Source organism: Equus caballus, chromosome 21 (genome assembly GCF_041296265.1).
Source record: "Equus caballus isolate H_3958 breed thoroughbred chromosome 21, TB-T2T, whole genome shotgun sequence".
NCBI lineage: Eukaryota > Metazoa > Chordata > Mammalia > Perissodactyla > Equidae > Equus > Equus caballus.
Genome location: NC_091704.1, coordinates 70565081 through 70588306, shown reverse-complemented (window position 1 = coordinate 70588306; position 23226 = coordinate 70565081). Strand labels below are relative to the sequence as shown.

The following is a 23226-nucleotide window of genomic DNA, read 5'->3' as shown; positions in this document are numbered from 1 at the left end:
GCTACTTGACTACAAATTCTAGAGGTGTCCTATAATTAGATAGTGAGTAACACCGTAACGAGGCAATAGTCTAAGGTTGTTTAAACTTTTCTTTCCCCCCAGGGTAAGGGTAAGAGGCACTGAAAGGAAAATCAATCTCTCCTCCCAGATTTTCACCTTGTGTTTAATGCGAGTTTTATGAAAAGGAGTTGAGAAACCGTTCAATAAATCAGAATAATCTATGCCAATTTGGGTCATTCAGGCTTTAAAATAAATAATCATTTTCATCAGTAATCGACGGTGGGTGTGCGACTCTGCATTGTCCATGTTATCACAATGCTCCAGTGTACTTTACTAAGGAGCTTCAATAAGCCAGCATCAGAAATAAACGTAAAAGGGATGCTGATGCACAGGGATGTCAGATCATTTTATTTTGCCAAGTGTTTAAAATTTACACTAACAAGTAATTTGCATATTCAGAGCACAAAAATCTTAATTTTCTCGAAATCCATGTGTATACAAATAATGTAAAACGATATGTATCTCCCTACTGTGTATTTCTCTTCCATCTGCCTTTTTTTATGAGCAGGACAAGGGAGAGATTATTTCACACATTTTCGTCAAAAAGCCCCAGGTCAGATCACCTAAGGGAGGAGCTCCCATCAATGGGGCTCCCTACCCAAACCTCTCTTCCAAGAAAAATGAGCCCCAAACACCATATTGTTGTAGACTAGTCTGTTTTTATTTACAATTTAAGATATAAATTAGTAAAGAATTCTCGTTAAACAACCAACAAAGATTGTATAACCAGCAATGTTCAAATAAAAACCAGGCAGAATTTATTTACAAAAAGTTTAGATTCCATTGCAATACAACTTGCATAAATTACTAGAAGCTTTATATCATTATAAAAATAAATATCAAATTTGTTTCCACTTCTTAAGTACTCAAGTTCTTCAATCACGTTTTATTTCTACTGTGTACATCTTTTACAAATAAATTTTACAGTAAATCCTATCACACCTATAGAATATATACCGTGGCAATGAAGTGATCAATTCAAGATATCCTGAGAAAAAAGATTGTTTTCAAAAGTCACACATACATTGGGGAGCTATACTATGCCAACAAATTCACGTATGTCCAACAAAAGTCTGTTCCGTGAGGGTCTGTGGGTTGACAGCGCTCTGCGGCTCCTTCTCTTTTATAGTGGCACACGATGTGGTCCGGGTTGAGAGATCTGGTTTTTATATCTGTATATTTATGAACTTGGGAAGAGAGAAGGGCCTGCTGACTTTTTTTTCCAAAGCAATTGTGACACCTACCTGTGGACCAAGGAAAAAACCAAATCATCCCAAATCCTTCAGTTCCACACCAACACCATCACATTACCAAAATGAGTCGCTCTGAAATGGGTCCGCCTCCTTCCCATCTTCAAGATGTGGGGTTAGTCATTTTGCCTAGTAGTAAAGTAGGTATTTTTTTGAGATACTGCTGTGAGCCGATGGACACAGGGGGTTAAGGCTAGTGCTTCTTGTGTCTCTTCTGTCCCACTCTGCAAACACCATCTATAAGGGGCTTTGATACCCCAAGTTTGGCTCATCAGAGCAAGCGTCTATTATGTGTCTAGCGAAGTAAACATGGTTCCAAATTGCATACAAATACCCAGATCTTAATAATCTATTTTTCCAAAGAGAAAACAACAGCTGTGGTGCAATATTATCCCAGTTAAAGGAGTGATTCTTCCAAGCAGAACTTGAGTGGAAAAGAGGGACTCTACAAAAGAGAACAAACATTCTCCCACTTGAAGGAAAAAAGACCAGAGAAGATTGCAATGCTCTGTCCTCAGATCCCATGACAAGAAGTAAGAAATACACATTAAGCAAGTTTACAGAGCAATTGTGCAGGGAGGAGCCCTGAGGTGGGAAGAAACACCAGGGGCCACTTACTTGCATTGCTGAGCTGGCCCTTCTATAGGTAGGGCTGGACGCCCCCACCAACCACGGTGCAGCCCTCACTGGCATCTGTCAGGGGAGGGGGCAGTTAGTCAGAACAGACCCCACAGCCATCTGTCTCCCAGAGGTTGAGCACCCACCAGCCCGCACACCCAGGCATGCTTGCCCTGTACCCTGCAAACAGTTTGGGGGACCTGACTGCCTCCACCACCGAGGTCTGAGTGGGTCCTGTTTCCTAGTTCTCATTTTCTTTCCCCCTTGAGCTCCATGACAAGTCTTATCAGCTCAAGGCTGAATTATGAGCAACAGAGGCAATATAGAGAAGGGGAGCGAGGGGGAAAAGACTCTGGCTTTCTATTTTGAAGAACTAAAACCTCTGGGAGTAACTGGAAGGTTTTGTTTCCTTCCAGCCAAAGGCAGAAGCAGAGATTCAGCAGGGCCTCCATTAACCAACAAATCACACCCACACCGGGAGCCTAGACTCTACCGGCAGGGAGCCAGCTGTGACTCGCATTTTACGGCAATTTGTGTTTGCTAAAACTCAAACGGTCATGATAATTACAAGAATAGCGGTAACAATAATAAATAAAATGAAACGTAAACAATAATGGGGTAGGTCTTATTGCAAGACGAGGATCGCCTTGGCCCTCCACCCCTTGTTTTGGCTTCACCACCCCGTTCACTTCCTCTAACTTTTAATCCGAGAGTGGCACATTCTGTCTTTTTCCTTTTCTCCTTTTCGTGACCAAGGTCCCCCTACCGTGTTCTCGGGTCTCCTGACCCCTTCCCCGAGCTCCCGGGGGAGTGCTGGCTAAACCAGATGCCCGGCTCCCCTTCCCCGGAGTCCCGCGAGCCGAAAGCAGCCTACCTTTCTTGGGCTCGTAGCCGCCGCCCGGGGGTCGGTAGTGGGGCTCCAAGGGGTGCGCACCCGCCTTGCCCGCGTCGCTGGCCGCCTTGGGCGCCCCGTGCAGCGCGTCTCCGGGGGCCGCGGCCGCCGAGTTGTACCGCAGGAGGCCCTGGCCCTGCAGCGCGGCGTTCAAGTTCCCGTAGTTTGTGTAGTTGCCGTAGAAGGGCGACGTGTAGTAGAGATGGCGGCCGAGCAGCGGTGACGCCGAGTAGGGCGAGCCGCCCGGCGGCGCCCCGGACGAGGCGGGCGCGGCGGCCGCGGGAAGGCCCGGCGGCGCGCAGCCCGGGCCCAGGCTCGGCTGCTTGAGGTCCGACGTGGCGATCTCGGCCAGAGACCATAGCTTGGGCTTGCTGGCGGGCTGCGGCGCGCCCGGCGACGTCCGGCTGCCCAGGGGCGTCTTGCCGCCGCCACCACCGCGGGGCGCGGCCTCGGGCGGGGGGCTCAGCAGCGGCGCCTCCACGCCGGTGAGCGGCGACGAGGTCACGGGTTTCGGCGGCGCCAGGTCCCGCTCGCCCTCCTCCTCATCGCCCTCGTCGTCCTCCAGATCATCGTACTTATCCTTGCACTCCGACCCCGATTCGCACAGGGGGTCCCCAGCACGGCACGGCAGCCTCTCCGCATCCGACTCGGCTGAGCACGAGTGATCCGTGAGCGAGTCCACGTGCAGGCTGATCCCTGAGGGGCGCGGGCACGGTCTGTGGCATGCGGGGCCGGCGAGGGCACCCGGGCCCCCCTCCGCCCCGATGATCCCTCACCTCTACCTAAGCCTGCTAAGGCCTAGGGGGAACACTGCCTCCCCTAGGAGTCCCTGGGCCCCGCGCGAACCTGGGATGTTAGGCGGGCAGCGCCCTCCCCGACTCAGCTCTGCGCCCCGCCTGGGAAGAACGCTCCCCAGACCTCGCGCCAGCCAGCCGCGGCCCCGCTCACCTTCGTCCTCTGCCGACGTCTCGGTGCCCTCCTGCGCCTTGTCCGGACTCTCTTCCTTGCCCCTTGCCGCGTCGCCCTCATCCTCGTCCTCGTCTTCGCTTTTGTTTCTCGGGGCCCACGTCATCTTGTTCTCCTTCTTGAGGCGCCGGCGCGCGTTGGCGAACCAGGTGGAGACCTGCGTGAGGGTCATCTTGGTGATGATGGCCAGCATGATCTTCTCGCCCTTGGTGGGGTAGGGGTTCTTGCGGTGCTCGTTGAGCCAGGCCTTGAGCGTGGCCGTGGCGTCCCGCGTGGCATTCTTGCGGTACGCCGGGTCGTTGAGCTGGTACGGGTAGGCCGCGCTGCCGTAAGGGTGGTAGCTGATGGCGCCCGTCATCCCGGTCGTGTGCGCGTCGTAGGGCGCGCCCTGGAACCGACAAGAGCCTGGTGAGTGGGTGCGCGGGGGCCCGACAGGCATCAGCCCGAAGGCGACCCTTCCGCCCGTGGCCGCCTTTCCCACGGTGAGTCTCCCGCGCTCCGGCCGCGCTTCCCGCAGCAACAGAGCAGAAAAAACGCAGCGGGTAGTTTAAGGCCAGCTGTTGATCACGAAAACCGCCGCAGTTTTATCTCCAATTTTTGAACTACTTGACTTTCTGAAAATGGCATATCTTCCCCCCTTCACCCGAACGTCCCAGAGCCGCGGGTACAGACGTACACAAACACGCACGCACACGCAGGCCCACAGGTATGTTTTGATCTCTAAATCTCTGGATGCTCCCAGCGCTGCCGCCTCCCGCTGCTCCCCCTTCCCCGTCCTTATATGGTTAGAAAACCACCCCGGAGCCCCCGCTCCGCGCGGCACCGCTCTAAAGCTCGGCAAATCCAATTTGCAACTCAGAAGCCAGTCACCGTTTCGAATTCTTCAAATACGCGGTAATTAGCATTTTAATTCAGCCTTTAACGTTTAAATTCGAGACATTTGCAGCCTTCGCCAAGGCCCCAGCCACTCAGTCGCTGCCCTGGAATTCCACCGAGGGAGGGCAGCGGTGGCAATCTCCCGTAATGGCCTCAATCGCCCCAAGCCCGCTTCGCCACCCCCGGGGCCGGGCCCAGCTGCGGAAACTGAGGCGCGCGTGCAGATCCCGGGTCGGGGGAGCAGGAGCTGCTCTCGCAGGATAGGGGACCGAGGCGGCAGTTAGCAGGCCAAACGCCCGCCGCCACGGTTTTCGAAAGCCTGCCCAGCGGGACAGATTAAGGCCGAGAGGGTGGCGGGCGGGCCGGCCCTGGAGCTCACGCCCCACGCTCCGCTCCCTCCCCAAACCCGATGACCTCGGGCCCCGCCAGGAAATGATAAGCGCCTGGCAGTCGCCCCAGAGGCCCCAGTGGTGCCGACCCTCGCGCTCCGCTCCGACATAAGCGAGCTCCCGGGCCGCTCTGGACCCCTCGCCAGGCTTCGGCGTCTGAACGAAGGAGAACACAGGACAGACACCGGCGGCAGCGGAGCCGCACTTTCCAGGCTCTTTGGGAAAATAACTCAGGGAGCCCAGGCGCAGCGACGCCGAGCGCAGGTCCTGCCCGGGCTCAGGGACGTCGCCGATCGGTCGCGCTGCCTCTCACCCCAGCCTCTTGTCCCGCCAGCGGCGCGGTGGCTCGAGTTGGCCACTCGGGAACCACCGCCCACGGCACTTTCCCCGCGCCCACGCCCGCCGATCCCCGGTCCCGGGTCCGCGCGCGCGCCCGCCCCCCCGCCCGCGCGGTTACCATGTAGGACGGGAAGCCGGCGGCGGCGGCGGCCGCGTCCGCCGAGTATTGCAGCGGGCTGCCGAAGCCGGTGGCCGCCTGCGCCGTGAAGGCCGCCGAGCCCGGGTAAGGGCTGAACGCCGAGCCCGACGCCGAGCGCGCCAGCTCCTCGCTGCGCGGCGCCGCCAGTGCCGACGCGCCGTACGCCGGGCACGAGTAGAGCGCCAGCGAGCCGGGCGCCTGGTACAGGTAGCCCTGCGGGTAGGACATGGTGGGCGCGGGGCGAGGGGCCCGCGTCACGCCGAGCAGCGGGCACGGCGCGCGGCGCCCCCCATCCACGCCCGGCCGGGGCGCGGCGCGGCGGCGGGTGCGGGGGCCGCGGGCCGAGGCAGGCCGACCCGCGCACTAGCCCGGGCGGCCCGCGGGCCGGGGGAGCGGCGGAGCGGTGGCGGCGGCGGCGGCAGGGGCGGCGGCGGCGCGGAGCCGGTGGGCGCAGCCGCGCGCCAGGCCGGCGGTCGGGGTTTGGGGGAGTCTGGAGTCGGGAGTGAGGAGTTGAGGAAGGAGCGCTCGAGTTTCCGAGGGACATTGGAACGCGGAGCTGTCCGTCACGCGCTCATCTGCATATTTGGGCGCCCGCCCCCTCCTCTGCTCCGCCCGCTGCAGCCGCCAGGCCGCGGTCGGGGGAGGGGCAGGGAACCCGGAGGGGAGGGGAGGCGAGGCGCGGGGAGGGGACAGGAGGGCGGAGGAGAGAGAGGCGAGAGGGAGGCTGGAGGAGGAAGGAGGGACGCGCAGGCTTTTGTGGCGCAGTCGCCTCTCCTGCAGCCCCAGCCGCCGCCCGCGGCCCCGCAGCCTGGCCAGGCCGAGGAGCGCGCACTCCCTCCCTCTCGCCTTTACTCCCAGCCACCTCGCACCCGCCCCAGCAGTTCCCCCACCTCTCCCCAGGAGCTCCCCCAGTGCCCCCACCGCCCTGGCCACCTTCTTCGTCTCCCGCACCCACTCAACACAGCCACTGCCCCGCCCCCCAGCTCGGCCCGCCAGGACTAGGCAGAGGCCGCCCGCAATCGGGCCGGGCTACTCCACTTGGGGGACCAACGGCCTGGGTCCCTCTCTCCACCGCGAAGAGGCCGGCCCAGGTGACTGCGCGCAGGACCCCGGTGTCCAGCCCTGGAGCCGCTGGCTGATGGGGAGCGAGATGGTGACACCCGGGGCCGAGTCCTCCATGGGTGGGGGGGCGAGGGGTGCGTGCGCGGCTCTCCCTCCACCATCCTCGGTCTACTGTGCCGCCCGGTGCGAGGCTTCCTCGTGGCTTCGCATCTGGTTGCCTGCCCCGCTCCGCCCAGCGTGTCCCCGTGGGACCAGGATCCGGGGCGCCTTCTCTGCGAACTGCCAGGAGGGCCCTGAGGTGAGCCTTGTACCCCGCCGAGGTCCATAGTGGAGAGCCGGGTCCCTAGGCGTTAGGACTTCCCGCTGTTGGGAACATTTTAACGCACACAGCCCGCGCTTCATCGGGAAGACGCCAGTCCCAGGAGGGTTTTACTTTATTTTGTTTTAATAAGTTCACTCCTCTTTCGGATTTGTGCTAAAGCACTCGGGGGAATGACCGTCACCGGACAGACCGCCTCTGACACATGAAGCCTCACTGTCACTCGGAAAGGGACGAGAAAGCCACAGGCTGGTGATGCGGGCGCAGTCGGCGGCACAGGTAACTCAGGTAACTTGTGGTGGGAGAGGTGTCTCGCGGGGCCCAGAGGCGGAATGCTTAGCAGGGTCCCTGGGACCCCAGCCTTGAGCCCCCCTCCTCGTCTCTCCTCCATGCCTCCCCACCCGGGGGCCGGCTGGGGGGGGGGGGCATCCCCAATGGGGCACGCTCAGGGTGTCCACAGGGCGTCGGGTCGAGTGTGCGCGGACCCAGGCGGGGGCGGCCACCCAACAGGTGCCTCTTTCTGGCAGGCGGTCTTGGCTGGGAGAGCTGCAGCGGGAGAACGCCGTGGGAGGGATTCCGGCCTGCAGCTCCCCCTGCCCCCTCAGCGCCCCAGCCCCCAGCCCTGCTGGCTCTGCACCTTACCGAGTGGGCTCAGTGATCGCGTTCCGGTCGGGGTCGCGCCGGCGGTAGGAGGCTCCAGCCGCCGGCCTGCTCGCCCGCGGAGCCTTCAAGGCATGCTTAGGCTGCGTTTGTCTTTCCCCAGGTCCGGGGGAACCAGTGCAAACTGCAGGGTTGGGCTTGAGAAGAGCTCATCCTCCTTGGCCTGCAGGCCTGTCGCCCCTGGTGGGTGTGATCCAGGCCCCTTATGCCTCCTCCACTAGCTCCCAAATCACTGGCACCACCAGTCCCCCACCTTCCATTGCTCTCCCCCCACCACTCTTCCTGCAAACCACAGCCCGGTACCCTCCACACATCACCCTAAACACACTGCTCCCTCCAAACACACACGCTTCCCACACCCTCTGGGCCACTTCGAGGACCCAGCAGAGGCGTTTTAACAGTGCTGCGACCCCCTAGTGGGACGTCCTAATTCAGTGCAGGGCAGATATTTTACATCGATTATTGTAACGTTAAAAAGGAAAGAGAGAGAGGGGGGGGACAGACCCCAGCAGCCCTGTGGAGCATGCCATTGACAGATTCTATGACATTTTTGGTCTTCCTGGGAGGGAATCTGGCCCTAAGAGGCTATAAATGAGCCGCCCACGCGTTGGATGACAAACACAAGGACAACAGATCAGATTGCAGTCTATCGGGTTCGCTTCCAATTAGATACTTTAACTGTAAAAATCAAGTCTAATTTCTATCTCCAAGGACCGGCCTGGAGTATTTCCATTTCTAAAGACCAGTTCCTGCTGTGGTTTCATTAGCATTTGGGGCTGGCTCCCTCACCAGTCCTCCCTCTCTCCCCCTCTCCCCATCTCTGCCAGGGGCAGAAAAGAAAACAGCAAATTATTACAAAAACATCCCCAGTTTGGAGCAGGAGCGTATGCTCCTGATACACTCGATTTTGACATCAATTAAGTATATAACCATACAAGTGCACGTGGCTTCGGAGGGCCTCCCATAGCCCAGGGTGCATCTCCAGAAACGTTGCCTGCGCTTCCTTTCCCTTTAGCTCTGTGCTGCTGATCCTGAAGACAGCTCTTCTTTGAGAGCAGTTTCGCCCGCAATTACCCTCCTCCACTCGTCTAAATTTTCCATACTGCTGCCTGCTACTAGTAAAAACCGTCTACCTTGCACTATTACACAGTCGAATCGCGCTACATGCCGTTTTTATTGGTAGTGACTGTAGCAAATTAAAATGCCTACGCAGAGACATTAAAACTTACGCTCTGCATTGTTATTGCAATATATAAGCTCCGTTTCGCTTTAAAGCTCCCTGATTTTTAAAAATCACTTTTCCTTTTCTTAGATTAAAGTTGGCTTGGTCTTCTTTTTAAAAATCAATCGGAAAAACAAACAAACAAACAAACACGCTCCAAGTGTGGAGTGTCGACGCGGTGGCTCCGCGCGCGGCCGCCTGCGAGGGTGGCCTGGATCGGCTCGCACTGCGTCTCCAGGCACCGCGCAGGGAGCAGGCCGCGCGGGGAGCGCTCGGCTGCGCCCCGGGCCCCGCGGCCTCCTCTCGCGGAGAGCAGGGACCTGGATGCTTCGCTCGCCGCTGCAGAGGGGTGTTCGGGCATGTGGGGCACTGGGGATGGCCAGGCGCTTTGCCACTGGTGCTTTTCGGTTGCCGTCCGAGCTGGAATGGAAGAGAATGGGCTGGCGCGCAGGGAAACTCGGATAACTGCCTGGAAGCACGATCACTTGTAACAATTACCCGGGCATTGTGCAGTTTCAGGTTGATCCTTCCCCCAGGTGTGCATTAAAAGAAAAAAAAAGAGTTAACGCTGTCACACTTTTGTTTCTTGTCCCAACAGTGGCCTCTGCATTTGGAACTAGTGGCGTGGACACGCACGTTTCAAGGAGCCGGGGTTTCCTGCGAGGCTAAGCGCCGAGAAACGTCAGGAACGCGGCCTTGGGCCCGAGGACCGGTCCCCGGAAAGCGGCCGCTGCGCAGGCCGAGGGCTCCCCGGACGCGGTCGGTGCTGGGGCTCCCGGGCGCCGGGGAGGCGGAGCAGCGCGCGGGCGGCGAGGGGGCGCTGTGGCCCGCGGCTGCGGCCTTGTCCCTGCAGCGGTGGCCCGGTCGCTGTCCCTGGCCACCGACGGGCGGCAGGCGCCCCTGCCCCGGTGCGACCTACCTCTTCCCAGATCGCTTTAATTCGAGGAAGAAGGAAAATTATACTGGGGCATTTCAATAAAACCTGCGCCACACACCATCTCTTTTTCATTCTGTCATTACCCTGGCCTTCGGTGGAGTTTCTATGAGTTTGGTGGGAAAATAGCTACCATTTTGGAGTGTGCAATTTTTTTTGTCAGTTAAGATTAAATATACACGTATTACCTGGGTTCCCCTTCACGACGGAGCCTTGACAATGGAAGTCGTTTCTCTGTGTGGGAGCGTTTGCCTATTGTCTTCCTAATCCAGGGTGCCGCCCTTCTCGGGACTTCCTGGCGCGATTGCGGAGGGACTGACAGCGAGAAAGAGAAAAAAGGGACCAGAAATTCGGTTCTGCAATTTCCTTTGTCTTTTCTTTTTTTGAATACTGAAATATGTCGCTATAAATCGTAAAAAAAAAAAAAAAAAAAAAAAAAGAAGAGTCAAAAGCAAACGTAAATATTTTTGGAGTGTGGTTTCCGCCCTTGCAGTATTCTGGGAACACGTTGGGTTAGATTTCAGTTGCAAGTGCTCCGAGCTCGGTTCTCAAACTGCTTCTGACGCTGCAGGGTGTCGCTGGAAACCAAGCGCGGAGGGAGGGCAATGGGCACGGCGCAGGGTGCCCCGTGCTGGCGCCCTGAGAGGGGACCCATCTGGGTTTTCAAACGCACCGGAAGGCCTCGGCCACCCTGGGCAGCGCCACAGGCCGCGCGGGAGGGGACCTAAGGTGACAACCCTGCAGGCTGGGGACGAGCCCCTGGGCGTCAGAGCGCCAACATTCCAGGTCCCAGGGCCCTCTCTTCTTTTACGTTCTAAGAACCGCGTTTTCACTTATCCAGCTCTTCCCTGCTTAACTGTCTGACTCTTTAGCTCCTAATTACTGCGAGGTCTCTTCATTGCTAACTGGTCCCTCCCGGGTCCCTTTAGTGACCAGCAAAACTCCCGTCGTCTTCACAGATGCCCCGCTTCCTATGGGCCTCCTGGAGTTTCTCTCGCCACAGCGTGGCAAGAAACCTCATCTATCCATTTCTCAGCGTCTTGCAGACTCGGTCTCTGTCCTCCCCTGTCTGCCAGCTCTCCCCGGGCCGAGGACCCCCTCGCCGAGCTGGCCCCGTGAGCCTGGGCCGGGTGCGTCCCGTCCGCTCGCGTCCTGCCGGTGGAAGCGCCCAGAGAGGGAGGAAGGGGGACGGGCCGTGGACTGGACAGACCTGAGTTCCTTTAAGGGATCCGGGTTACAGGAGACCCGTTTCCAGAGCAGCGAAGAAGACCTGAGAGATTTAGTTCATGAGCGGTTGTTTGAAAGGAGAAATGTTTGAAAATCCTCAGCCTTTTCACCTTGACACGCGCGCACCCAGGCAGGTCCCGGAACACCCCCCTCCCCCCCCACACACAGCGACACAGACACACATGCACACGCACATTCACGCTTCCCAGAGAGGTCCGCGCCGCGCCGCTGCAGCTATTCGGGGGAAGTGGAAACAGATGAAGAGAGTTGTCAGGGTTTTTTAGAAGTGTTTCTGCCAGGCAGTCTTTGGAAGAACTTAGCTCACCCCTCCCCACCCCTCCGGCAGCTGCTCCATCGCTTTGTATCCACCGTTTTAAATACCAGAGCGCACCTACACGGTGGCCGCGAGTGTGCGGGTGTGAGCGGGCCCAGGAGGCTGCGGAGACGGCGGGAGTCCACTCCGACCCGCGCAGCAGGTAGGACTCGTCGCTCGCAAGAAAACGTGGGAGAAGGACGATTTACTCCAAGTCTTTTCAGGATTCTCTTAGCAAACAAGCGAGGCTCTGCAGAGCATCTGTCTGGGGCCTTGCTTCATATCCCTTTGCTAACCCTTAATTCGCTTTGTGTACCCCGAAACTGTTGGCCCAGACCACCAATCCGGCAGCATGTGGTCAAGTACGCACCCACCCCTCCCTCCCCGAACTCTCCCGCACACTCTGACACACCTAGGATAGTGTGGGTAGAGGAAGGGAGGATTTTTTTTCCTTTTTAAAAACTGGAGGGAATGGAGGAAGAAAAATTTGACAAATTTGACTGCATTAAAAGTAAACACTTAAGTTGGAAAGAAAATAAATCACTGACATCAACCAGGGAAGAAGATATTTGCAGCACATATAAATGGCAAAGACTGCTCTGCAGAATCACCAAGAATTCTGACAGTCAAGGGCTGAAGACAGGCCACCTAATGGAAAAAGGGGTCAGGGATAGGAACAGACCCTCTGCACAGAGGAGAGCCGAAAAAGCTGTGTACACAAAAATGTCCACGTCCACTAGTGATGGGGAAATCTCCAGACGGTGTACAAGATGCCACTTTACGCCATTGGGTGACACCACACAAGGCCCGGGGTTTGCAGAGATAGGGAGCTCTCTCCCTCACTGCCCTGCTAGTTTAAATTACTACAAAGAAGTTACGGGGACATTTGGCAACATCTGAAAGAGCAGGAGATGCCCACTCCATGTCCCCCTGCCACTCCTTGCCTCCTTGTGCATTGCAGAGAAAATGCCAGGCAGGGGCTCAGGAGGCCAGGAACCAGTCCTTACAGTATTGTTTGCAAAGTGCAAGACTGGAAACCTCCTAAATGGCAATCCGCAGAGGCCTGGATAAAGAATCTGTGTCATATTTCACGGAATAGCGTGTTCCCCAGGGCTGAAAGTGAATGAAGCAGCTTTACTTGTATCAACATGACTAAGTCCTGACAGTGTAAAGTTGGGTGGGAAAAACAATAATTGAAAAAAAGGATACAGCCAAGATGATGCTGCTGATGGAATTTTACAAACAAACAGAATATTTTGTGCTGTTTACAGGCACGGGGTGGGGGGCGGGGTGCATCAACAACCTGGGAAGGAAGGTATCCACTCCACTGCAGGGACTCCGAGTGCTGCCGAAGAGGGGGCGTGCGAATGGGGGGCTTCAGCTCTGAAACTAATATTTTATTTCTGAAAAATAAATGCTAAAAAATGTTAATGATTATTCACTTTGAATGATGCTTACCTGGGATTATATTACTCTGCATATTTTCCTCGTGTGAAATATTTTATGTTTTGAAAATGAAAATAAGAAATAAGTATTAGCATTTAAAAGAAGTGTCAGAGCATAGCAGTATAATGTGCTAGTTTAGGAGTTCTTTCTTTTAAAAAGAAAGTTGTCTTAATTTACATTCTTCATCTCTTTCTTCCTTTCTCCATTTTCCCATCCTTTGAAACAAAATAAAAACGTCTTGGATTTGCGATTTAAACCTTTAAACTCACTGTCACTGTGTTTACCTCTTTGTGCTGTTATCCAAAGTATGGCAGGAGGGCCCGGCTTCCAGGCAGGATGCTCCCCGAGCACCCTGTGCCTTTCTCTGCGGACCTGCAGATCCACTGCCTCGCCTCGTGGGAAGCTGTGGCCTGGCCTCCCGCTCTGTTCCTGGCGGTATACACCGAGGCCTCTCTGAGGGCAAGGACAGCAGCCCCACTGGCCACCTGCCAGCCTCTATGGGGACAGATGCCCATCCACTGTGTGGAATTCTGCGTCTTCTCTGTCTATGACAGTAAACATATTTCAGAAATTCAAATCAAGATTAGAGAGAGGGACTGTAGGGAGACAGAAAGTTCCGGGGGCGAAGGGTGAGCGCAAGGGCAGAGTGCAGCCTGGGAGGGAAAGAAGAGGAGAGGCAGGGAGGGAGGAGGCCCCCAAGCTTCCTTCCCACAGGCCCTCAACCCTCACAGGCCTCCTCACTCCCAGAGCGGAACTCCCTGCCTTTCAGGCCCCTAAGCTCTTTCTAGATACGACTAGTTCTGCTTGCATCCTCTCCGCTGCAGCCAGGGGATCTGGATCTTCAAGCACAAATCTACTTAACGCCCTTGCACGGCAGTGGGAGAGGCCTTGAGGCCGGCAGTCTGGCCTCCTCAGTGAGGACAGTGGTCTCCATATGGCACTCTGCTCCTCAACCCGTTCGCAGCCAGGCCGGGAGCAGGGCACCACACTCCCAAAGGCCTCCCTGTGCCTCCTGCTTCTGCCTGCAGCTGTGCGCTGGCTGCCCCCTTGCTCCCCTCTCAGGCACCCTGGCCGACTTGCCCTTCCGCCTGCACCCACGCTCCCTGCCACTAAGCCCCTTCCCCGTGGTCTCATTCACCCTTCTTCCTTGGATCCCAGAGCAGCTGCTGTCAGGGTGTGATGGCTCTCTGACCTCAGTCTCACCTGTCACTCCAAGTCTGACAAGTCATGGGCACTAGACAAATATTTACTAAATGGACAAATGAGTGAATGGGTTCTTCCTGGTTATTCACCTTTACTTGCTAAAGGCCAGCAGGGTGTTGGAGAGACAGAAAAACGATGGAGACACTTGCTTACATTTCAGCCCTGCTTCCTCCTTGGAGAGCCCTCCACACCTGAGCTGGTGGACTGTGTAAGTGCTCCAGGGAGGTTGGATCACTCCTCAGGAGCCCTGGCTCTCCTGTGCAAAGCAGGATCAGTTTTGGATGTTAAATTTTATGGCTCAATAGATATGCATATTTAAAATAACTATTTATTTATATTTTATTTTTTTAATTTTGGTTGAGGAACGTCAGCCCTGAGCTAACACCTGTCATCAATCTTCCTCTTTCTTTTGCTTGAAGAAGATTAGCCCTGAGCTAACATCTGTGCCAATCTTCCTCCACTTTAATGTGGGACCCCCCCACAGCATGGCTGATGAGTGGTGTAGGTCTGCACCCCAGATCCCAACCTGCGAACTGGGCCACCAAAGCAGCACATGCCAATCTTAACCACTCGGCCACGGGGCCAGCCCCCCAACAATTTGTTTTTTAAAATGAGTTCCTGAATAGCAATCAGTCCAAAATCTTGCATTCCATGAGGAAAGTGAGTGCACATCTTTATTTTTGCATCCCAAATGACGTGCGCAGTTCCCAGCACACAGCAGACACTCAGTGCAAGCATTTGTATAAATGAGTGCATGCATGTTGACACTTGGGAAGCAGGAAACTTGAACAAAAGCAAACTGAACTTTGATGGTATTTTCAGTCAAAAATTCAGAATGGGAAAGAGTTATAGTATTTAAAATTTTTATTAGATCCCAGCAAGGTGTTTTGTAGATATAGACAAGCTAATTCTGAAATTTATTTTTAAAGGCATGGGGTTCAGAATAGCTAAAACAATTTTTACAAAGAAGAATAAAGGGGAGAAATCAGTCTACTCGATTTCAAGACATTACATGATGACAGGAGTCAAGAGGATGTGGCGCAGGTGGAGCGATAGACAGGTAGATTGTCGGAACAGAACAGAGAGCCCGGAAGCCAACCCATCCAAATGCTCCTGACTTATTTTGACAAAGGTGCAAAACAATTCAATGGAGGAAACGTGGCATTTTCAACAAATGGTGCTGGAGTAACTGGACATCCAGAAGCAAAAAAAAAAAAAAAAGAAAGACCTTCATCCCAAGTCTTGCATCTTATACTGAAATTAACTAAAAATAGATCACAGACTTATATTTAAAATTATAAAAGTTTTAGGAAGCGATAAGAGAAAATCTTCAAGATCTCGGGCTAGGCAAAGAATTCTTAGACTAGACACCAGAAGCACAATCCATATAAGGAAAATTTGATAAATTGGACCTCATCCAAATTTAAAACGTTTGTGTTCTGTGAAAGATCCTATTATGGGAATGAAAAGATGAGTGGAGACTGAGAGAAAATATTTGTAAGCTATACATCCACCAAAGGGCTAGTATCTAGAATATATAAAGAATATTCAAACCTCAACAGTAAAAACAACCACCAAAAACCAACCAACTAGAATTTGAAAAAAAGACATTTCACCAAAGAGGATCTACAGATGGCAAATAAGAGTGTGAAAAGATGTTCAACACCATTAGCCATCAGAGAAATGCAAATTAAAACCACAATGAAATATGCATCATCAGAATGGCTAAAACAACAAAAAAATAGTGATAATATCAAATTCTGGGGTGAATGCAGAGAAACCAGATCATTCTTGCATTGCTTGTGGGAATATAAAATGGTACATTCACTCTGGAAAACAGTTGGCAGTTTCTTGTAAAACTAAACTTGCAACTACCATGTAATCTAGCAATTGCATTCTTGGGCACTGGTCCCAGAGAAACAGAAACTTAGGTTCACACAAACCCTGTACTGGGATGCTCACAGTAGCTTTGTTTGTCATAGACAGAAACTGGAATCAGCCCAGATGCCCTTCAGTGGGCGAGCGGTTGAATTCCTGCTCAGTGAAACACAGGAGTGAGCTATCTGTCCACACAGCAACTGCATGAATCTCCAGAGAACTAGGCTGAGGGAGAAAACCCAGTCCCAAAGGTTACATACTGCATGAGTCTACTTATTGCACATTTTTTTCTGTACAAATTACCAAATTTTAGAAAAGGGGAAGAGTTTGGTGGTGGACAAGGCTTAGGGAAAAGGCTGAGAGTGGCAAGAAGGAGGTGTGAGCTTTATAAAAGGGAACAGCAGGTGTCCTTGTGGTGACAGGAGGAGCTGTCCCCTGACCGTGTTTTCAGAGACCTTTAAGGGATAAATAGGGCACGCGGGCTGAAGAAAATGTGAGGTCGGTCATACAGGATGCCCCCTTCTGAACACACAAAGAGAGGATGGGTGACAAGGTGCCAGTAGAGAAGGCATCCTTCTGAAAATGCAAAGCCAGGCTATGTCAGGGTCCTCTCTGAGGGGGCTTCTGTGCAAACGGGAAGAAGCTGAAAAAGTGCAAGTCAGGCACGGTGAGTTATGAGTAACGCTCAGAGGGAGCATGTCTCATCGTTCTTTTATATTAAGAGAAGCCTCACAAAGAAGACCTATAACATTACCCGTGGACAAAAGTCAGTTCCACATCCAGTTAGAAAAATTTGGCAGAATTTTTGTACATTTGTTTCTAAAAATGCTACTATTGCATACAGACAGATCTGGAAACATACAAATAGAATTCCAGATAGTGATGTATGAGGAGTGGAACCCGCAGCATGAAAGGGCAAATGTTCATATTTTGTGGCTTCTATATTTTTTGTCTGTTTTCTATATATTTGGTAATTTTTAAAAGTTATGTACAAAAATAATGAATTGTGTGTATATGATAACGGAATGAGAAGAAGAGCATGCTTTTCCATTATTATCTTTGAAACCTCTGACTTTTCCAGATTTTTATATGACTCCTTGAGAAAAATATTTAGGGTCAACTTTTATATAGAGATTCTGAATTAAGGTAGATTATCAATTATATCTGACATAAGCACACACATATTTCTAATTTATATTTAACATTAAAATATTTTTATTTATATCTCTCCCCACATATTGAAAGTCTTGTTTCCTTCAACACTGTATATTTATATATTTGATTTGTCTTAAAATATGCATAAAAGTTTCAAAACTATAATACCAATGTTACTACTAACAAATTCACAGAGCACAGTTTTTTAAATTTCTTTGCAAATCTTTTTGTATCTAGAAAAATGACACTCAGGATGTACAAAGCACTGTGTTCAAAATTATTTGAAAGTATTTTATCTGTTATCAATTTTATACACTGATAATTTATTTTTTTCTATCTCTATTAATTGTAGGACTTTTCCCTTTATGACTGAATTCTATTTTTGCAAAGCACCTTTCATGGTTTAAAAGTTATGAAAAGTGTAATCAGAAAAGTCTTGCCCCTTCGTCTGTCTCCCGTTATCCATCTCTCCCATTTTCACTAAGTCCCACCAAGCCTTCCTTCATCTCTTTTTGCAAACATTAGCAAAAATATGCATGCCTTCATGAGAACAAGTAAATCCTTTCTCTTTCTTTCTTAGATGAAAGATAGTCCATCACGTACACTCTCCTACACGTTACTATTTTTCTTAACAATAAATCCAGAGCACTGTAAATTAGTTTGTCAAGATTCTCCTTGTATTTGCAGAAGTGTCTGAATAGCATTCCTTTTTGGACGGGTCGCACTTCTTCAAGCCGATCCCTGGAGAAGGACGGTTGTGCTCTTCCCCGTAAACAGTGCCGCCTTGGCGTGCTGCCTTTGCCACAGGTCGTGGCACATTTGTGACAGTGTAGCTTCAGGACAGAGCCTCAGAAGTGGGACGACTGGGTCAGAGGACAAACGGATGTGCAATTGCACCAGGAATTGCCAAATTTCTGTACTGTTCTGTCCTGTTCCCCACACAGCAGTGTAAGAGACAGCATGCGTCTTCACAGCCCAACCAGTAGAGGCTGCTTAAGGCAACTTGGAATTTTTGCTAGTCTGATACATCAGAAACACTTTCTCACTGTAGTATTTTCAATACTCATTGTAGTATTTTTTTAGGAATTATTTACATACAATGAAATGTATTGATTTTAAGTGTGCGGTTTAATGAGTGTTAGCAACCACCCCAACATCAAGCTTTAGAACACGCCCATCACCCATGAAGTGCTGTCTCGCACCTTGGCCATCATTCCTGTCCTAGCCCAGCCCGCGTCCGATGGGCCTTCTGTCACACATGCTGCATCTTCTAGATTCCATGTGAATGGGATCATATGTATATTGTCTTTGGTGTTTCACTTTTTTCAACAAGCTTGGTGTTCGTGAAATTCGTAAATGGCGTTCTCTGATCCAGTAGCTCATTCCTGGTTATTAGGTAGTATTCCATTGTGTGGATGGCCCACATTTTACGTATCCATTCTCTGGTTTGTGGAAATTTGTGTCGTTTCTACTTTTCAGGCTATTTTGACACATGCTGCTGGGAACATCAGTGCCCATGTCTTTGTGGGGACCTGCTTCCATTCTTCTGGGGGAGCCCTGGGAATGGAATTGCCGGGTCATAGGGCAGGTGTATATTTAACTTTTAAAGAAGTTGTCAAACTGTTTCCCAAAGTGAGTATCCCATTTAGCCTCTCTTCCAGGAATGTGTGAGAGTTCCGGTGGCTTCAAATTCTTGCAACTTGGCGTGATCAGTCTTTCCCATTTAGCCACTCTGGTGGCATGAAGTGTATTTTAAACTGTGTTTTCTGAGATTCTGTATTTGTCTATTTAGCATCCGTTCATCACAGTGCCAATTATATTAACTAGATTTTCTTATTTTCTGTATTATTTGTGCTCTGGCATGTGGGGGCCTTGCAGATCTAGGGAGAGACTGCCCCTCCCAGGGCTGGCCAGTTCTTCGAGGAAGCAAAGGGCTGGCCAGCAGCAAACCAACCAATCCTGAGTCTATAGCCCCCCACCTCCCTATCTGACTCTCACACACCCACACAGTGTTGGCCTGCCCTAAATCACCCCAGTGCCTGCTACCAGGCAACTGGAGACCACTCCTAGGCCCCAAAGCCCACCAGAACCATTTAAACTGACCAGTCCTAAGCTGTTTACTCTGCCCAGCCTTGATCTCCCAGGGAAACCCCTGGAAAGGCTCTGGCCTAGGGCCTCTCTTCACTCTTGCCCCTGCTTCCTCACCATCCTGGTGCTTGCCCTGTGGTCCTGACCGGCATCACTTGTCCTCAGTTCTCAGGAAACAGGAGTAATTATTTTTTCTTTTAATGACATTAACCTCTTGGTGTCAACACTTAGTTATCTCCATAAATTAAAATCTCACAGGTATGTTTCAGAACAAAGTGGTATTTCATTGTGGTTTAATTTGAATTTTCCAAATGACTAATGACAATGTTGATCATCATTTCATATGCTTGTTGGTCATCCATATATCTTCTTTTTAAAATGTTTGTTCAATTCCTTCGGTCATTTAAAAAATTGCGTTTTTTCCTAATTATTGCATTATAAGAGCTCGTGTATTCTGATCGCAAGGCCTTTTTCAGATATATGTTTTGTAAATATTTTCTCCCAATCTGTGGCTTGCCTTTTCAATCTTTTCACTGTTCAATGGAGTTTTTCAACAAGCAAAACTCTCAACTTTGATTAAAAAAGTCCAGTTTTGAAAAATTCTTCTTTTTGCTTTGTGGGGGGTGTGTATGTGTGTCTCGTCAAAGAAATATTTGCGTAATCCAAGGCCATGAAGATTTTGCTTTATGTAATTTTTTTCTTTGTATGATTTTAGCTCCTCCATTTTGGTCTATTACGATCCATTTTGTAACAATTTTTTTATGGTATGTGATAAGGGTCAACATTCATTTTTCCCTATAAAGTTTCTAGTTATTTCGACGCCAATTAATGAAGACTGTAATTTTCCCAGTGAATTATCTTGGCATCTTTGTGAAACCCAATTAACCATTTGAGTATGAGTCTATTTCTGGCTTCCCAACTCCATTCCATTGAGATCTATGGCTGCTCTGGCATCAATATCATATGTTTTGTTTACGGTCTCTTTACCGTAAGTCCTAAATGATGTAGTATAAGTCTTCCAACTTTATTTTTCTTTCATAAAATTCTTTTGGAAATTCTAGGTCTTTTGCATTTCCATGTAAGTTTTGAATTAGCGTCTCAATTTCTACGAAAAGACCTGCTGGATTTAATTGGAATTGAATTGATAACATAGAGCAATTTGTGTAGAATTGCACTTGTAAAAATTTCATTATTAAATTCATAAATATAGTACGCCTTTACTTTTATTTAGGCCTGTTGAATTTTTTCTCTGGAATATTTTATAGTTTTTAGTGTAGAAATTTTGAAGAACAATTATTAAAGTTGCTCCTAAGCATTTTATTTATTTACTTGTTGTTTATGTAATTGAGAAAGCAGTTTTAGGACATATTTTCAAATTGTTTATTGTGAGTATATAGAAGTACATGTGGTTTTTGTATACTGACCAAGCATTCTACAATCTGGCTAACTTGAATTATTAATTATATTAACTTTTCTGTAGCTTTTTAAAAACTTCTACATAAATGATTATGTCGTTTGTAAATGAAGCGTTGCATTTCTTCCTTGCCCTTCATTTCATGTTCTGTCTTTACTGCACTAGGTGGGGCCTCCGGTATCATGCAGTAGAAAAAAGTGTGAAAGGTATCTTTGCCTTTTCTTGAGCCACGTTAGAAAGTTCAGTCTTTCCTTGCTAAGTATGATGGTGCTGTAAGCTTTGAAGATGTCCTTAATCAAGGTGAGGAAGTTTCCCTCTATTCTTAGGTTGCTAGGAGTTTTTATCATCACTTTTTTTGGAAATTATTTTTCTGTATCTATTGAGTAAACATTATTGTTATTATCATTATTTTGCTGAGGAAGATTACCCCTGAGCTAACATCTGTTGCCAATCTTCCTCTATTTTGTATGTCACAGCATGGCCACTGACAGACGAGTGGCGTAGGTCCCTGCCTGGGAACTGAACCTGGGCTGCCAAAGCAGAGCATGCTGAACTTAACCACTAGGCCCCTGGGGCTGGCCCCTGAGTAAACATATTTTTTAAATTTAATTCTATAGTATGATGTATTACATTAATTGATTTTCACATATCAAACCAACCTTGAATTACTGTGATTAACTCAGTTGGTCATGGTTAAACGATCATTTTACAGGCCTATATGTCTCATGAACATAGAAACAAACATCTTCAACTATAGTAGTGTCTCAAGTTGAGCAACTTATCAAGGGATAACATGCCCTGCACAAATGGGGTTTATTCCAGGAATTTAAGATTGACTCATCTTGGGAAAATCAACCAATGCAATTCATCATATTGACAGGATAAGTGAAAAGGCATAAGTTCATTTCAATAAATGCAGAAAAAAACTTTTGACAAAATTCTCAAAACCTTTTATTAAGAACACTCAGAAGACTATGGATAGAATGGAACTTCTCAACCTGACAAACGACGTCAACCTAAATCTAAAGCTGACACCGTTGTTAATGATGTAAAATTGGATACTTTTCAAGATTGGGAGCAAGATAAGGATGTCCGCTTCTAGTCAATATCACACTGGAGGTCTCAGCCAGTGTAATAAGGGAATAAGTAAATAAACAAACAAATGAATAAATAAGACACAATATGGAAAGGTTTCCTGGACACTATGATTGTCGATGAAAAACAAAATATCTACTAGAATTAATATATGAATTTAGCAAGGTCACAGGATACAAAGTCCATATTAGGAGCAATCAATTGTATTTCTACAAAGTGGCAACAAATAATACAGAATTTAATTTTTAAGATTACATTTATAATATTGTTGAAAACATTAAATAAATAGGGATGAATTAAATTAAATGTAATGCCCAAAAACTCTATGTAGAAAACTACAAAATAGTGCTGAGAGTATTTAAGGAGATAGAAATAAAATGAGAGAAATAACAGCCGTGGATTGGAAAACTCCATATTCTTAAGATATCCACTCTCCCCGAAGTGATCTGTAGATTCAATACAACGCCAATCAAAATCGCAGTAACATGTTTTTGTAGAAAGTGATAAATTGATTTTCAAGTTTACATGGAATTACAAAGGACAAGAATAGTTCAAGGCCAGGCCATGTGGCCAAGTGGTTAAGCTCGTGCGTTCCGCTTCGGCGGCCCAGGGTTTCGCTGGTTTGGATCTTGGGCAAGGACATGGCACTGCTCTACAGGCCACACTGAGGCGGCATCTACATGCCACAGCTAGAAGGAAACCTAAAATGTACAACTATGTACTGGGAGGATTTGAGGAGAAAAAGCAGAAAAAAAAAAGAAGATTGGCAACAGTTGTTAGCTCAGGTGCCAATCTCTAAAAAAAAAGAAAAAAGAATAGTTCAGACAATTTTGAAGAAGAAAAACCAACCTGGAAAGGTTATGCTACTTGACTTCAAACCTTACTCTAAAGTTACAGTAATTAAGACAGTTTGAGATTGGAGAAAAATAGGCATATAGATCAATGGCACAGAATAGAGAACCCAGAAACGGATCCACACACACGATCACTTAGTTTTAACATAAATACCTTGGAGCTAGAACAATTCAATATCCTTATGAAAAAAATTAATTGTATCTCCTACCTCACATCATATACGAAATTATTTTGAAATGGAGCGTAAATCTAAATGCAAAAGCTTAAACATCTAGAAAGAACATAGGAACGAATCTTTACAATTTGGGGATACGCAAATATTCCTTAGACAGGATTCACACAAAGATATCCTCCAAAGAAAAAAGGGATAAATCGGACTTCAAAACATTCTCTTTAAGTGAAAAAGGCAATAAAATGAAAAGGTAAGCCATGGTATATAATTTGTGTATATATGGCGTATTGTATAGAGAGTATGATTTGACAAAAGATTTGCATTTATAAATACATCTTACATTTCAATAAGAAGACAAGGAGTCTAACAAAAAATGGGTAAAAGTCTTAAATAGGCACTTGTCAAAGAAGACATATAAATAGCTGATAATGGGGCCAGCCCCGTGGCCTAGTGGTTAAGTTCATGCACTCCCCTTCAGCAGACCAGGGTCTCACCTGTGTGGAGCCATGCCCAGGCAGCATCCCACATAGCAGAACTAGGAGGACGTACAGCTAGAATATGCGACTGTGTAGTGGGGGGCTTTGGGGAGGAAAAAGAAGAGGAAGGTTGGCAACAGATGTTAGCTCAGAGCCAATCTTTCTAAAAATATACAAA

At 49.5% G+C, this 23226-nt stretch overlaps 1 protein-coding gene and 1 long non-coding RNA gene across 6 annotated transcripts; one reads left to right on the top strand and one right to left on the bottom strand.

Moving 5' to 3' along the window:
- Positions 1-699: 699 nt before the first annotated feature.
- On the bottom strand, positions 700-7680 carry IRX2 (iroquois homeobox 2). 2 transcript variants are annotated; one of them, XM_070246126.1, is made up of 5 exons: positions 7553-7680; positions 3769-4174; positions 2803-3516; positions 1929-2003; positions 700-1304 (listed from the first exon to the last, which is right to left on the bottom strand). In XM_070246126.1, the coding sequence occupies exons 2-4, from the start codon at positions 4142-4144 to the stop codon at positions 1951-1953; spliced, it is 1143 nt and encodes a 380-aa protein (XP_070102227.1). In that variant the 5' UTR covers positions 4145-4174; positions 7553-7680; the 3' UTR covers positions 700-1304; positions 1929-1950. The 2 variants fall into 2 exon arrangements, with proteins under 2 accessions (XP_070102227.1, XP_023481642.1); XM_023625874.2 differs by lacking the exon at positions 7553-7680 and adding an exon at positions 5509-6016.
- LOC106782366 (uncharacterized) lies at positions 6216-9786 on the top strand. Of its 4 annotated transcripts, none has more exons than XR_011430299.1 (4): positions 6216-6889; positions 7073-7198; positions 7674-7753; positions 9391-9786. It is a non-coding gene; the product is annotated as an uncharacterized lncRNA (long non-coding RNA). The 4 variants fall into 4 exon arrangements; XR_011430298.1 differs by having other exon boundaries at positions 6218-6889; positions 7073-7189; XR_002802672.2 differs by lacking the exon at positions 7674-7753 and having other exon boundaries at positions 6223-6889.
- The last annotated feature ends 13440 nt before the right edge of the window (positions 9787-23226 follow it).